The sequence below is a fragment of the Oncorhynchus kisutch genome, unplaced genomic scaffold (genome assembly GCF_002021735.2).
Source record: "Oncorhynchus kisutch isolate 150728-3 unplaced genomic scaffold, Okis_V2 scaffold1890, whole genome shotgun sequence".
Taxonomy (NCBI): Eukaryota; Metazoa; Chordata; class Actinopteri; order Salmoniformes; family Salmonidae; genus Oncorhynchus; species Oncorhynchus kisutch.
The window spans coordinates 51,886-67,465 of record NW_022263835.1 but is presented as its reverse complement, the minus strand read 5'-3'; the positions used below and the strand labels follow the sequence as shown (position 1 = coordinate 67,465).

The 15,580-nt window shown below is 40.9% G+C and overlaps 1 protein-coding gene across 2 annotated transcripts; it reads left to right on the top strand.

Moving 5' to 3' along the window:
* Positions 1–459: 459 nt before the first annotated feature.
* On the top strand, positions 460–14,818 carry LOC116368217 (zinc finger protein 664-like). Of its 2 annotated transcripts, none has more exons than XM_031819147.1 (3): positions 460–559; positions 7,085–7,600; positions 12,635–14,818. In XM_031819147.1, exons 2-3 carry the CDS (start codon positions 7,108–7,110, stop codon positions 13,447–13,449), a joined length of 1,308 nt encoding a protein of 435 aa, XP_031675007.1. In that variant the 5' UTR covers positions 460–559; positions 7,085–7,107; the 3' UTR covers positions 13,450–14,818. The 2 variants fall into 2 exon arrangements, with proteins under 2 accessions (XP_031675007.1, XP_031675008.1); XM_031819148.1 differs by lacking the exon at positions 460–559 and adding an exon at positions 2,970–3,542.
* Positions 14,819–15,580: the final 762 nt, after the last annotated feature.

Genomic DNA, 15,580 nt, shown 5'->3' with positions numbered 1-15,580 from the left:
CAACTGTTATGTGAAAATAGAGCAGGGGTCTTGCGTTAACATGAACACTACTTGTCATCAGTACTCAGTATTTACTTACCCTGTATTATCACTTCAATTCTGGGCAACATGTAATAATTTCTTTAGTATCCGGTAAAAACTCTGGATGTCTAACAAATGATGGCACATGGTAATTCATATGTTAGTACCACTGCTGCAAACAAAATCCCCACACACCAATGCTAACGATGCTAGTTAACTTTGCCAGCTTGCTCCATCTATGACTGGCCTGTCCTGACCCCTTTTTTTTATAGAGTTTAACTATTTAATTATGTAGCGTTTTGGTAGTGGCAGAAGGAAGAAGTATCAATACTATATAATTTGCAGCTGCCTTATATATTTTTGATTTATTGGAAAGCCGTTGAGTTGCTGGCTCCATACCTACAGTATCTAACTGACGGCAGCACAAATATAAACGTCACTTCCGTTTTAGAAACGCGGGCGGAAGTTTACGTTCCTGCTTCTTTTCGTCGCGTGTCCTTACTCAACCAGCAACTGACGAAAAGGGCTATTTTTAAAGGTGAGTTTATGATCTGTTGAACTATTTATGAGCGTGAATAAAGTCTGGCTTCCATTATCAATCGTCAGTACAAACCTCATTGGAAGATTAACCGCTACTGAGGGCCAACAACCTATCTACTGTTAGCTAGCTAACGTTAGCTTGTTTTGTTTACTAGCAGTGATGTAGAGGAGCAACAGTCCTGAACTATTTTCCACCACCACCTAAGTTTAGCGATAATTTACTTCTGGGTAACCGAGATTAGCTAGAAGTCGACATTCACATTTTTTTTCTCATCACTTCAATAGCCCCAATGTAGACCCACCCAAATTTGTTAGTACTAGCATACTACTTACAGTAGCTACGATTTCAAAAATAAAAGACTATGTGGACTGTATAGGCTAGTTCCGGGGTGTTGCAGCATCGGTCAGAACACATTTAGGAGATGGAGGTTGATAATCCACGTTGAGGGTATTTATAATAAACACAGTTGCACATGGGGGAAGGGTTGGAGTTGGGGCTTGAAAAGGCCGGTAGCACGGTAAGGTAGTGCAAGTGGGGGTCTAGAAGAGAGACTAGAGAAACGCATGAGGAACACATCAACAAAAGTGCATAAATCATGAAGTAATGCCATATGACTAGGCTTAATATATAGTTACACATGTATGAGACTGCCAGGACTAAACATGACAAAGGAGGGCATTAGCATATCAACAGGTCATGGTTATACAAACGGGACATATCATAAGCCATAGCTACAGTGCCTTTAGAACGTATTCATACCCATACGAATGTCAAGTAATAAGGGCTAAATTGAGGATTATGGTTATTTGATTTAGCTGAACCCACTGTTTAGTGCTGGTATGGAACAAGAGCCTGCACACCATGTGGATGGGCTGTCCAGAACAGGTGTTGCAGGCCTCTGATACAGTGCCTTCAGAAAGTATTCATACCCCCTGACTTATTCCAGATTTTGTTGTTACAACCTGAATTCAAAATGGATTACAGATTTCTCTCACTCATCTACACACAATATCCGATACAAGTTTAAACATGTTTTTAGAAGTTAGCAAATGTATTAAATTTAAATACAGAAATGTATCATTTACATAAGAATTAACACCCCTGATTCAATACATATTATAGTCATCTTTGGCAGTGATTAGAGCTGTGAGTTTTTCTGGTTAAGAGCGTTGCACACCTGGACTGTACAATACTTGCAAACTTCAAGCTCTGGCAAGTTGGTTGTTGATCATTGCTAGACAACCATTTAAGTATTGCCATGTATTGTCAAGCTGATTTAAGTCAAAACTGTAACTAGGAACATTCAATGTCATCTTAGTAAGCAATCCAGTGTATATTTGACCTTAGTGTTGTAGGTTATTGTCCTGATGAAAGGTGAATGTCTGTTGAAACAGACTGAACCAGGATTTTGTCTGTGCTTAGCTCTATTCCATTTATTTCTTCATTCTAAAACTCCCTAGTCCTTGCCGATGACACGCATAGCCACAACATGATGAAGCCGCCACCACCATGCTTGGAATATGAGTGGTACTCAGTGTGTTGGATTTGCCCCAAACATAACGCGGTGTATTCAGGACATAAAGTTAATTTCTTTGTAAAAAATTTTCAGTTTTACTTCAGTGCTTTATTGCAAACAGGATGCATGATTTTGAATATTTTTTATTCTGTACAGGCTTCCTTTTCACTCTTTCATTAGGTTAGTATTGTAGAGTAACTACAATGTATTAAACTCCTTGTTTTAGTCACCATTGGCCACTGTGAAATTGCTGAGTGGTTTCTTTTTCTCTCCAGCAACTGAGTTAGGAAGGACGCCGTATCTTTGTAGTGACTGGGTGTATTGATACACTATCCAAAGTGTAATCAATAACTTCACCCTGCTCAAAGGGATATTCAATGTCTGTTATATGTTTATTTTTGACACATCTACCAATAGGTGCCCTTCTTTGCGAGGCACTAGAAAACCTCCCTGGTATGTGGTTGAATCTGTGTTTGAAATTCACTGCTCGACCTTACAGATTATTGTATGTGTCGGGTACAGAGATGAGGTAATCATTCAATAATCATGTTAAACACCATTATTGCACACAGAGAGTCCATTCAAATCAATGTGACTTGTTAAGCACATTTTTACTCCTTAAAAAAAAGTTAGGGACTTGTTGTAAAGGGGTTGAATACTTATTGGCTCAAGACATTTCAGCTTTAATTTTTTAAAATTATTTTTTAAAAAAAGTCAACATAATTCCACTGACATTATGGGCTATTGTGTGTAGGCCAGTGACACAAAATCTCAATTGAATCCAGGCTGTAACAACATAATGTGGGGAAACATCAAGGGGTGTGAATACTTTCTGAAGGCTCTGTACATGCTTAAGTTACTATAGCGACAGGGCAGCAATACAGAATCGTAATACTTCTACACCGTAATATAGGACTATATATTACGATATATAGCGTGTGACGATAAACGTTTATTCCCTTGTCGCAAATCACACTTGACGGCAATATTTTTCGCCAATCGCTTTACGTGCAGTGTGGAAGGAAATTGCCAACACAAACAAACAGGAGAGTGAACGTGACACGGAGCTCGTAGCTAAAAGAGGGGCTACTTCGGTCGCGTGGACGTGGTTTGGGTATGAAAAAAGCCCCAGAAACCCGTCCTCTGCGAAATATGCCGCAGGCCGGTCCCAACAACAGGCTCAAACACCACTAACCTCTTTTACCACCTACCCAAGAATCATGTGAAACAGTACGGAGAGTCTACCGATGAGACCCAAAAAAGTACAGTCGAGTGCTCAAAACAAACCCCGACTCAAACGTTGCAAGAGGCTTTTGCCCACGGCACACCATATGACAAAGAACCACGAAGATGAAAGGAGATAACAGCTGCAGTTCCAACTTACATCTGCAAAGACATGGCCCCAATTTACACGTCGAGAAACGGGGGTTTCATCAGTGGTGTTAACACACAACTCGACCCAAGGTACCAAATTGATATGTGACACGTATTAATACCAAAACGTGCAAAACAGGGAAGCCCCCCAAAATATATTTAAGGCCTATATTTTTGGGTAGTGTTTTCTATTTACTTTTTTTTATATACACAGTATTTTGTTACATGCTTAATTGAAAAATTGCAAAGGTTCTAAATAAAAGGAGAAATAATCAAATGAGTAACAACCTTTTGAGTTCTAATTTAAAATGTAATAATAGGCCTTTACATGTGGTCGTTTTATATAAACTATTTATTCATTAAATTGACAGAAAATGCTATATCGGGATATGAGATTTTCACCCCGTGGCATCTACAAAGGTAAAGGTAGCATGCTACTTGTATTAGAGACCAGAGGTGATTAGAGTGGAAACAGGTGTGGAGGAAAGGGGTGTGGCCTAAGGTAAAATGTAGAGTGGATTAGAGAGTGGGAACAGGTGTGGATGGAAAGGGGGATACCTAGTCAGTTGTTCAACTGAATGCCTTCAACTGAAATGTGTCTTCAGCATTTAAACCAACCCCTCTGAATCAGAGAGTTGCGTGGGTTGCCTTATTCGACCTCCCCGTCTTCGGCGCCCGGGGAACAGTGGGTTAACTGCCTTGCTCAGGGGCAGAACGACAGATTTTTACCTTGTCATCTTGGGGATTCGATCCAGCAAGCTTTTGGTTACTATGCTCTAACCTGTGGGACGTGGCCTGAGGTAAAAGGCAGAGAGGTGATTAAAGAGTGGGAACAGGTGTGGAGGGAAGGGGCATGGCCTGAGGTAATTGATCAATTGTAGGCCCTATAAAATACGCATTGCGGAGAACACGGACAGAATCCAGACATTAAAACATTTTTTTTTTTTGATATCAAATGTATTGAACTTAGAACGTTCATTAATTTGCCCAAGTTAATCATGAAACTAAATGCATTATTGATTTGTATTGTCATGCAACTTTCTGAAACATCACAGGAATGCCTGTGTGTGGGCTGAGTGAGTGCCTATAGGCTTTGTCTCAGGGCTGACCCTATTTAGTCAACTGGTCCATTGTTTGGCTGTTGGTCGTCTGATATTTCTTTAGTAAAAAATAAATAATTAATTCATGGTGTCACCTTTCTGATTGGCTCCTGTCTGAGTGGACTGATCCATTGTGGAGGCCGTGGGGATGGTCCAGTCAATCAGTCTAAGACGTGCTACTGTAATTGTGTTATATTGTCAGAACAACACTAATACAACATTGGTTTAATAACATGCACTTTCTCCCACGTTGGATAGCGGTCGCTGTCCGCAGGTCTGAAACACATCAGTGCGCTGTTGAATTGGTGCCTTTTCCTAGACCATGTTGCTATGTGCATAATAGCACAGTTATCCAGCATATAGGTGTTGAACGATTCGGTGGAGTTAGGAAACCCCATCTTCATTAGGTCAATAATCAATAGCCTAACTGTTAAGTTTGGGGCGGCAGGTAGCCTAGTGGTTAGAGCATTGTGCCAGTAACCGAAAGGTTGCGAGATCGAATCCCCAAGCTGACAAGGTAAACATCTGTGATTCTGCCCCTGAACAAGGGTGTTAACCCACTGTTCCTAGGCCGTCATTGTAAATAAGAATTTGTTCTTAACCGACTTGCCTAGTTCAATAAAAGTAAAATAAATCATCCATATATCTCTAGAAATAAGACAGATCCTGCTTCTGTTGCCTGTCTGAGTGTTTGTTTAAAAGCCTACTGATTCCGTGAGCACCAAGCCTCACAACCACACGACGGATAAACTATTTCACAAATGTGTCTGTTTTTAATCTTTGCTGTACTAAAGGCTTTACACTTTCTTTCGTTAGACCAGATCGATTGTTTTTACACTGTTCCAAATTGTCCGGAAAATTATATAACACCCCCCCCCCCCCCCCCCCCCATATCCTTCTTATTGTTATTCTTATGATCATTATAATAGTAAGTCATGTCATTATCATTAGTAGGCTTAGTACAGCACCATCGATCTGTAGGCCTAAGAGCGCATCCTTAGTCTTAATACCGTCATTTACTAAGGCCTATATTTCAATACGTCTATGTAGGCTACTGTATCAATCATTTATTCATTCATGTCATCACACGAGTCATTCCTGATTTAGAAATGCAATCAAAGCATTTCTGTTTTTAAAATAACAAAAGCGACCATTGAATAATTAGCCTTAAAGCACGTAAACCGTTCCATTTCGGAAATTGCAAATTTCACAAATTAATGCAACGCTTTTTTAGTCTTTGCTGTAATAAAGGCTTTACAACAAAGAAAAACGTGACAACAGACACTCTGGTATGCTTATCATTTGTTTGGTGTTGTTTACGTTGTTCCAAACGGTCAGAAAAAAGTATATTGTAATCTATCAGCACCTGTTTGGCACAATATAATATGCACTCAGTGCTGGCTACTTACCTTTTTTTATAGATCTCCAGTATTTTCCACAACTAGTCACATTTATTCCACATAATCTGACTTCCCCTTTACCCCCTGAGTAACCTGTAAACAATTCCCCCGTTTCGAGTTAATTTGTCACGTCCTCTGCATCCATTTTGCTGTCAAATGTTGCTGTCACGGTATTTGTTATAATCAATGTATTATTGTGATATTGATATGCTTTAGGTCAGCCCCTATTGCTTACATGCGTGAGATGCTTACAGGTTGAGGGAATAAGGAAGGTTTTTGCAAAACAAATGAAGGATTTCGTTAACAACTTTTCAGTCAGAAATGGCTGTAATTATGTTGCAGCTTCAGCAACACGGACGAGGCGATAAACACTGATGTTCTGTGGTGGTCGCTGCAGCAGGGAGGAGAGACAGGGTGATAAACACCCAATTTATTTTTAATAGAGCTCTACAACTGGCAGTCCGGCAGGAGTGCCATGGTCATTTACAAAAATATAAAATGCAACATGTAATGTGTTGGTTCCATTTTTCATGAGCTGAAATAAGATCCCAGAAATGTTCCATATGCATACAAAGCTTATTTCTCTGAAATGTTGTGCACAAAGTTGTTTACATCCCTTATAGTGAGCATCTCTAATTTACCAAAATAATCCATCTACCTGACAGGTGTGGCATATCAAGAAGCTGATTAAACAGCACGGTCATTACACAGGTGCACCTTGTGCTGGGAACAATAAAAGGCCACTCTAAAATGTGCAGTTTTGTCATCCAACATTATGCTACAGATGTCTCAGGTTTTGAGGGAGGGTACAAATGGCATACTGACTGCAGAAATGTCCAACAGAGCTGTTGCCAGATAATTCATGTTAATTTCTCTACCATAAGCCACCTCGAGTTGTTTTGGAGAATTTGGTAGTACATCCAACCAGTAGACCAGGTGTAACCACGCCAACCCAGACCTCCACATCACTGACACCTTCACCTGCGGGATCATCCTGAGAAGGGGGGTGCTGATGTGTATTTCTGAAATTGTTACATGTTGTGTTTTTATATTTTTGTTCAGTATAGTTTCAGCTAGCTATGTGCAACTCACCCTCCACTGTATCTGCCTCTTATGACTATACCACCTGCAGATCCACCTACCTTCTAACCTGCCATGGCTGAACCCAAGTCCATGGAGTCCCCAGGTTCTAGCTGTGGTGTTCCATCACATAGAAGCTCACAGCAGGGTCCAGAGATGGTGTCAGTGAAGCTGGAGGACTGCAGTCAAACACTGGAACTTAATGTGATTGTCAAAGAGGAAGAAGAGGAGACAGAAATCCAAGAAGAGGTGGAGGAGAGAGCAGTCAAAGAAGAAGAGGTAGAGGAGAGAGCTGTCAAAGAAGAAGTGGAGGAAAGAGCAGTCGAAGAAGAAGAAGAGGAGGAGGAAAGAGCAGTCAAAGAAGGAGAGGTGGAGAAGAGAGCAGTCAAAGAAGAAGAGGTGGAGGAGAGAGCAGTCAAAGAAGAAGAAGAGGAGGAGGAAAGAGCAGTCAAAGAAGAAGAAGAGGAGGGTGAAAGAGCAGTCAAAGAAGAAGAAGAAGAGGAGAACAGGGAAGTGTCTGCTCCAGATCTAGAGGAAGAGGAGGAAGTAGATAGTATCACTGACCCAGGTAAGTTCAGGTGTGGAGTACGGAGAGAAGTTGGTGCCTTGGCGCCCACTGGGGATTCTAAAACCCTATTATAGTGCTTCTACTTGTATCAACAAGTATTTTAAAGCCCCCTTCAATGCTTTGTTTCTGATTTTAAAGGTCTTTTCACACCAACTGCGTTACATATTCTGGGAAACTGGATTCTGATTTTTGACACACAAAACCATCAGAGTTGGGGTCAATTCAGGAATCACACTGAAATTCCAATTCTCTTCAATGCTTTTCCATGAGGAAATGTTGAAATTGGAATTAGGTTTACTTTCTGAATTGAAACGGAATTGACCCCAACCCTGAAAACCATTCACAAGTCTGATGCGTTTTCCCCCACACTTTAATTAAATATTTGTTCAACATCAAACGCTGCTGCAGAGAGGAAGGACTGTGTAATGACAGAAATAATATTGTAGTGGGGCAATTCCATCATAACAGAATTGTCCTGAGACTTTTTACTTAAAATATATGCCTAACAAAAACCATTGATTTTCAAGCGTTAACAAACCATACAACTCTATGCACAAGGACTACTTTTAACAATTTCCTCTGAATATTTTTTGACAAAAATACATTTACTGGAAGAACTGTGCAGATGCAAAGTTTAGAAACAGTTTGTGTCCACGTTTTCCCCAAAACTCTTAAATATCTGCTCTGAATTTAGATTCAACATTATCTGTAGAAATCATGGGGTCTCAGCTGTGACATGACACATTGTCTTTGGGAAAAAAAATCTCTTTTGGTTATTGAAGTGGATTTACACCCGGTAACGGAATTGTGGTAACGGACTTCATCATGGATTCCTGATCTGTACTACACAGAAATGGAGATCATTTGGATATCAATGTCACTCTCTTTATGGTGATGTACCCTAAATAGGTACACAAAAGGTATAACTACGCAATATCCTACTTTGGGCATTATTCTACACTGGCTAGCTATTTTAATGAGCTCTGCCTCCAAACGACCAAATTAGGTCGGTCCAGTCTGGACCACCTCTCAACGATTCATAAACGTCTACTGTACTTAACTCTTTTACTGAACTATACTCTACTGTGCTGTCCAAACCTGTGAACCCAATTTGTGTTTTGTGACTACTATGATTATCCATTGTAGCCTATTACAATTACATTACTGATTTTTCAGAAATTATGTTACTGATTTTGGTAATTTCGAGTTAACACTTTACTGATATCAATTTTCTTTTGAATCATTAAAACATTCAAATTTAATTAATAGTTCTACCTTTTACTTGTTATTTCTGTGAACTTTCATTATCCTCATGAGGGAGAGAAATTAGACAATATCTTCAAGATATGTGGGTTTCTGGTAACAGAATTACAAGACACAAGGCATTGTTTCTTAAACTTACGGAAGGCCGAGAAGTTGATCCTAATCTAAATAGAAGTGCTAATATTAGTTGGCGTCTTTACTTCCTTATTGTGTTCTGATGTATTTCTGATACCGTAAGACTTATTTTTACCGAAGACCCCTTTACCATATGTTTGACCAGAAATCTTTGCTTATTTCACATTTTTAGGATGGAAAATGTTTAAAATGTGTATATATGCCTTCATTTGTCAAATGAAAAGTGGTCTATATTTGAGATCTAATTTGACATGCTGCTATGAACTTCACATGTTGGTGCTCATGGGTCCTTTTACATGGAAGTGACCTGGTGCTCATGGGTCCTTTTACATGGAAATGACCTGGTGCTCATGGGTCCTTTTACATAGAAATGACCTGGTGCTCATGGGTCCTTTTACATAGAAATGACCTGGTGCTCATGGGTCCTTTTACATGGAAATGACCTGGTGCTCATGGGTCCTTTTACATGGAAATGACCTGGTGCTCATGGGTCCTTTTACATGGAAATGACCTGGTGCTCATGGGTCCTTTTACATGGAAATGACCTGGTGCTCATGGGTCCTTTTACATGGAAATGACCTGGTGCTCATGGGTCCTTTTACATGGAAATGACCTGGTGCTCATGGGTCCTTTTACATGGAAATGACCTGGTGCTCATGGGTCCTTTTACATGGAAATGACCTGGTGCTCATGGGTCCTTTTACATGGAAATGACCTGGTGCTCATGGGTCCTTTTACATAGAAATGACCTGGTGCTCATGGGTCCTTTTACATGGAAATGACCTGGTGCTCATGGGTCCTTTTACATAGAAATGACCTGGTGCTCATGGGTCCTTTTACATGGAAATGACCTGGTGCTCATGGGTCCTTTTACATGGAAATGACCTGGTGCTCATGGGTCCTTTTATATGGAAATGACCTGGTGCTCATGGGTCCTTTTACATGGAAATGACCTGGTGCTCATGGGTCCTTTTACATGGAAATGACCTGGTGCTCATGGGTCCTTTTACATGGAAATGACCTGGTGCTCATGGGTCCTTTTACATGGAAATGACCTGGTGCTCATGGGTCCTTTTACATGGAAATGACCTGGTGCTCATGGGTCCTTTTACATGGAAATGACCTGGTGCTCATGGGTCCTTTTACATGGAAATGACCTGGTGCTCATGGGTCCTTTTACATGGAAATGACCTGGTGCTCATGGGTCCTTTTATATGGAAATGACCTGGTGCTCATGGGTCCTTTTACATGGAAATGACCTGGTGCTCATGGGTCCTTTTACATGGAAATGACCTGGTGCTCATGGGTCCTTTTACATAGAAATGACCTGGTGCTCATGGGTCCTTTTACATAGAAATGACCTGGTGCTCATGGGTCCTTTTACATAGAAATGACCTGGTGCTCATGGGTCCTTTTACATAGAAATGACCTGGTGCTCATGGGTCCTTTTACATAGAAATGACCTGGTGCTCATGGGTCCTTTTACATGGAAATGACCTGGTGCTCATGGGTCCTTTTACATAGAAATGACCTGGTGCTCATGGGTCCTTTTACATAGAAATGACCTGGTGCTCATGGGTCCTTTTACATAGAAATGACCTGGTGCTCATGGGTCCTTTTACATAGAAATGACCTGGTGCTCATGGGTCCTTTTACATAGAAATGACCTGGTGCTCATGGGTCCTTTTACATAGAAATGACCTGGTGCTCATGGGTCCTTTTACATAGAAATGACCTGGTGCTCATGGGTCCTTTTACATGGAAATGACCTGGTGCTCATGGGTCCTTTTACATGGAAATGACCTGGTGCTCATGGGTCCTTTTACATGGAAATGACCTGGTGCTCATGGGTCCTTTTACATGGAAATGACCTGGTGCTCATGGGTCCTTTTACATAGAAATGACCTGGTGCTCATGGGTCCTTTTACATAGAAATGACCTGGTGCTCATGGGTCCTTTTACATGGAAATGACCTGGTGCTCATGGGTCCTTTTACATGGAAATGACCTGGTGCTCATGGGTCCTTTTACATGGAAATGACCTGGTGCTCATGGGTCCTTTTACATAGAAATGACCTGGTGCTCATGGGTCCTTTTACATAGAAATGACCTGGTGCTCATGGGTCCTTTTACATGGAAATTACCTGGTGCTCATGGGTCCTTTTACATGGAAATGACCTGGTGCTCATGGGTCCTTTTACATGGAAATGACCTGGTGCTCATGGGTCCTTTTACATAGAAATGACCTGGTGCTCATGGGTCCTTTTACATAGAAATGACCTGGTGCTCATGGGTCCTTTTACATGGAAATGACCTGGTGCTCATGGGTCCTTTTACATAGAAATGACCTGGTGCTCATGGGTCCTTTTACATGGAAATGACCTGGTGCTCATGGGTCCTTTTACATAGAAATGACCTGGTGCTCATGGGTCCTTTTACATGGAAATGACCTGGTGCTCGTGGGTCCTTTTACATGGAAATGACCTGGTGCTCATGGGTCCTTTTACATGGAAATGACCTGGTGCTCATGGGTCCTTTTATATGGAAATGACCTGGTGCTCATGGGTCCTTTTACATGGAAATGACCTGGTGCTCATGGGTCCTTTTACATGGAAATGACCTGGTGCTCATGGGTCCTTTTACATGGAAATGACCTGGTGCTCATGGGTCCTTTTACATGGAAATGACCTGGTGCTCATGGGTCCTTTTACATGGAAATGACCTGGTGCTCATGGGTCCTTTTACATGGAAATGACCTGGTGCTCATGGGTCCTTTTACATGGAAATGACCTGGTGCTCATGGGTCCTTTTACATGGAAATGACCTGGTGCTCATGGGTCCTTTTACATGGAAATGACCTGGTGCTCATGGGTCCTTTTACATGGAAATGACCTGGTGCTCATGGGTCCTTTTACATGGAAATGACCTGGTGCTCCTTTTACATAGAAATGACCTGGTGCTCCTTTTACATAGAAATGACCTGGTGCTCATGGGTCCTTTTACATGGAAATGACCTGGTGCTCATGGGTCCTTTTACATGGAAATGACCTGGTGCTCATGGGTCCTTTTACATGGAAATGACCTGGTGCTCATGGGTCCTTTTACATGGAAATGACCTGGTGCTCATGGGTCCTTTTACATAGAAATGACCTGGTGCTCATGGGTCCTTTTACATAGAAATGACCTGGTGCTCATGGGTCCTTTTACATAGAAATGACCTGGTGCTCATGGGTCCTTTTACATAGAAATGACCTGGTGCTCATGGGTCCTTTTACATAGAAATGACCTGGTGCTCATGGGTCCTTTTACATAGAAATGACCTGGTGCTCATGGGTCCTTTTACATAGAAATGACCTGGTGCTCATGGGTCCTTTTACATAGAAATGACCTGGTGCTCATGGGTCCTTTTACATGGAAATTACCTGGTGCTCATGGGTCCTTTTACATGGAAATTACCTGGTGCTCATGGGTCCGAATAAATTATTGACGGGTTGCAGAAGGACGATATTTCGCAATTGGTGTGAAAGGCATCAAACATCACATGCTCATATTTTCCTTTTTGGTCCGAATTATTAGGACAAAAAATGGACTTGGTGAGAAAAAGGCCTTAACCCCATATCTGTTCATATTCCCACAGGAGAGAGCTCCAACCCAGGTTCAGACAGTGAGCCCAGTTCCACAGCATCAGGAAACCATAAACAACACAGACGGAGAAACTCAAGACAGAAACATCACCACTGCATGGACTGCTTCACTAGTTTCTATGATCCAGAGGAGTTGAGAAGGCACACTTGTAGGCCCCACCCCTGCTCAGATTGCAGAGACAGTTTTATTTGTCCAATTCACCTCAAATCAAAACCGACAAAAAAAAGAAAGACACACCCATGTGGTCAATGTGGAAAGAGTTTTCAGACCCCAAGCAAACTAAACATACACCAGCGAACTCACACAGGGGAGAAACCTTTCCATTGCTCTGTTTGTGGGAAGAGTTTCTCTCTTTCACAGAACTTAAATAGACACCAAATAACTCACACAGGAAAGAAGCCTTTCCTCTGCTCTCAGTGTGGGAAGAGTTTCAGTCATTCATCAACTCTGAAGACACACCAGCTAATTCACACAGGAGAGAAGCATCATCACTGCTCTCAGTGTGGGAAGGGTTTCAGTCGGGCAGGAGACCTAACGAGACACCAGTTCACTCACACAGGAAATAAACTTTTCCACTGCTCTCAGTGTGGGAATGGTTTCAGTCGAGTAGCAGCCCTGAAGGTACACCAGCAAACTCACACCGGAGAGAAGCCTTACCACTGCTCAGTTTGCGGGATGAGTTTTTCCCTTTTACAGACCCTAAATAGACACCAGCTTACGCACACACGAGAGAAGCCTAATCACTGCTCTGAGTATGGGAAAGGTTTCGGTCACTCATCAAATCTGACGACATATCTGTTAAAGTGAGTTCTGCTGCTTTTGTTATGGGAATAGGACCCCCCCCCCCCCAAAATAGGTCAGGGGTTCTGGCATTAATGTCCACACAACTTGTCTCTGGATCACTGCTCAGCGGTTACCTAACCTATTGTTTTACCACTTCAACCCTGGGTAACATCTTATAAACCTTGAGTATCATGTAATAAACACTGGATGTCTAATAAATGATGGTAATCATGGGTATAATAGGTAGATATTTGTGGAGGTGAAGGAAGAATGGGTGACAACCTTTTAACTTGGGTGTCATATTATAAACACTAGCTATATTATGAAATAAAAATGATAGTGGCGAAAGTAGAGGATTCAAAGTCATGTGTTTGAGTATTGTATATTGAAATAATGCTTGTGGGTCACGTTGACATTATGGGGTATTGTGTGTAGATTGTTGAGGAAAATAAATAGTTACATTAATTTTAGGATAAGGCTGTAACAAAATGTGGAAAAAGTCCAGGGATATGAATACTTTCTGAATGCACTGTAAGGTGGTATTTGGGCTTCATTTTTCAAGATTTTATTTTTAATCACACGATTTTTGTAAAAGTTATGAAGTCGACCATAATGCAACACACTTTGAAAGGTGGTGACCCAAGGATGACTTTACAAAAGTGATCCGCTTGATCTTGCCCAGTGACTGGAGTCAGGAACGTGTGCACGTGCATGCAAATTGAATGCATTTCAATGAATGGGAATGGAGCTGCTGCATTCAATTACTTGACGATTACTTGAATAATTAGAGGTTCTCTGTAGTCTTTTTTTTATGCTCAAATGACTGAGGCATAGATTGTTAACTGTTTATTCTAATTTGGCACACAAAAACTAGAGGCCATGAGTAGCTTGGTCAATAATAATGGCACTGATTGGCCTATAGGTGGCTCTGTTATAAGCAGCCTCACGTAAACCCTCATATTCTTCTCTCCATTTGACCAAGAGACTTGAAATTTGGTATTAATATTTCTTTCCTTGTGCTGAACATATTTGCCTCAGGGACCCACAAGGTTTGCCAGGATAGAGGAAAATCTATCTTGGAAATTTCTGAAAACATTTGAAAAACTTCTCATGAACAATAAGTCCAAATAACACCCAAACCATTAACTTAGTTTGAGAAAAGCTAAGGGATTGGTTAAGAGACGGCTGAGTTATTGATAAATCAGATTTTACTTGTCCATTTAAATCCTTTGTAAATCCACTCCACAATAGCCATAATGGAAACTTGGGGTCATCAAAGCCATTACTATGATGAACATTGTTAACTTTGGCATTGATATCTTAAGCAATTAAGGAAACCATTAACAATTCACTTTGACTATGTAATGCTAATAATAAATCATACAAAATATTATTCTCATGGACTAAAAGTCAAATTCACTCCAAATGTGGTCCTTGGACTAATCACAATAGTCCCTAAAGAGTTTGAGAAAACAACATGGGGCGGCAGCGTAGCCTAGTGGTTAGAGCGTTGGACTAGTAACCGGAAGGTTGCAAGATCAAACCCCCGAGCTGACAAGGTACAAATCTGTCGTTCTGCCCCTGAACAGGCAGTTAACCCACTGTTCCTAGGCCGTCATTGAAAATAAGAATTTGTTCTTAACTGACTTGCCTAGTTAAATAAAGGTAAAATAAAAAATAAACAACATTTATGCATTCAAACAGCCACAAATAATGATAAAAATACTGCAGAAATCTTGAACCATAGAACCAAATATGGAATGTATATCCATGGTACATGTCTTAACTTAGTTTGAGAAAAGTTGGCTGTTAAAGATGGCTGTTACATTTGATTTTACGTTTCCATTTAAACCTCTGTAAATCCACTGTCAACTTGTCATTGCTATCATGAATGTCCCTAAAATGAACCTCACTGAATTTGGTATTGATATCAACAAGGTTTATCCATCTAAACGTGAATCGATTCTCAATTACGATATGGTTCTAGAAACATAAAATCGCTCTACTTTCATATCACATCAAAATTATTTCAGAGTTGCAAAATATACACCTGCTGTATACTGTAACCGGCTTTATCACAGTTGTAGCAGACAGTATTTTTCACTTACAACACTTTCTGCCGTCCTTCCTTCCGTTACACACAGGTGTTTGGAGC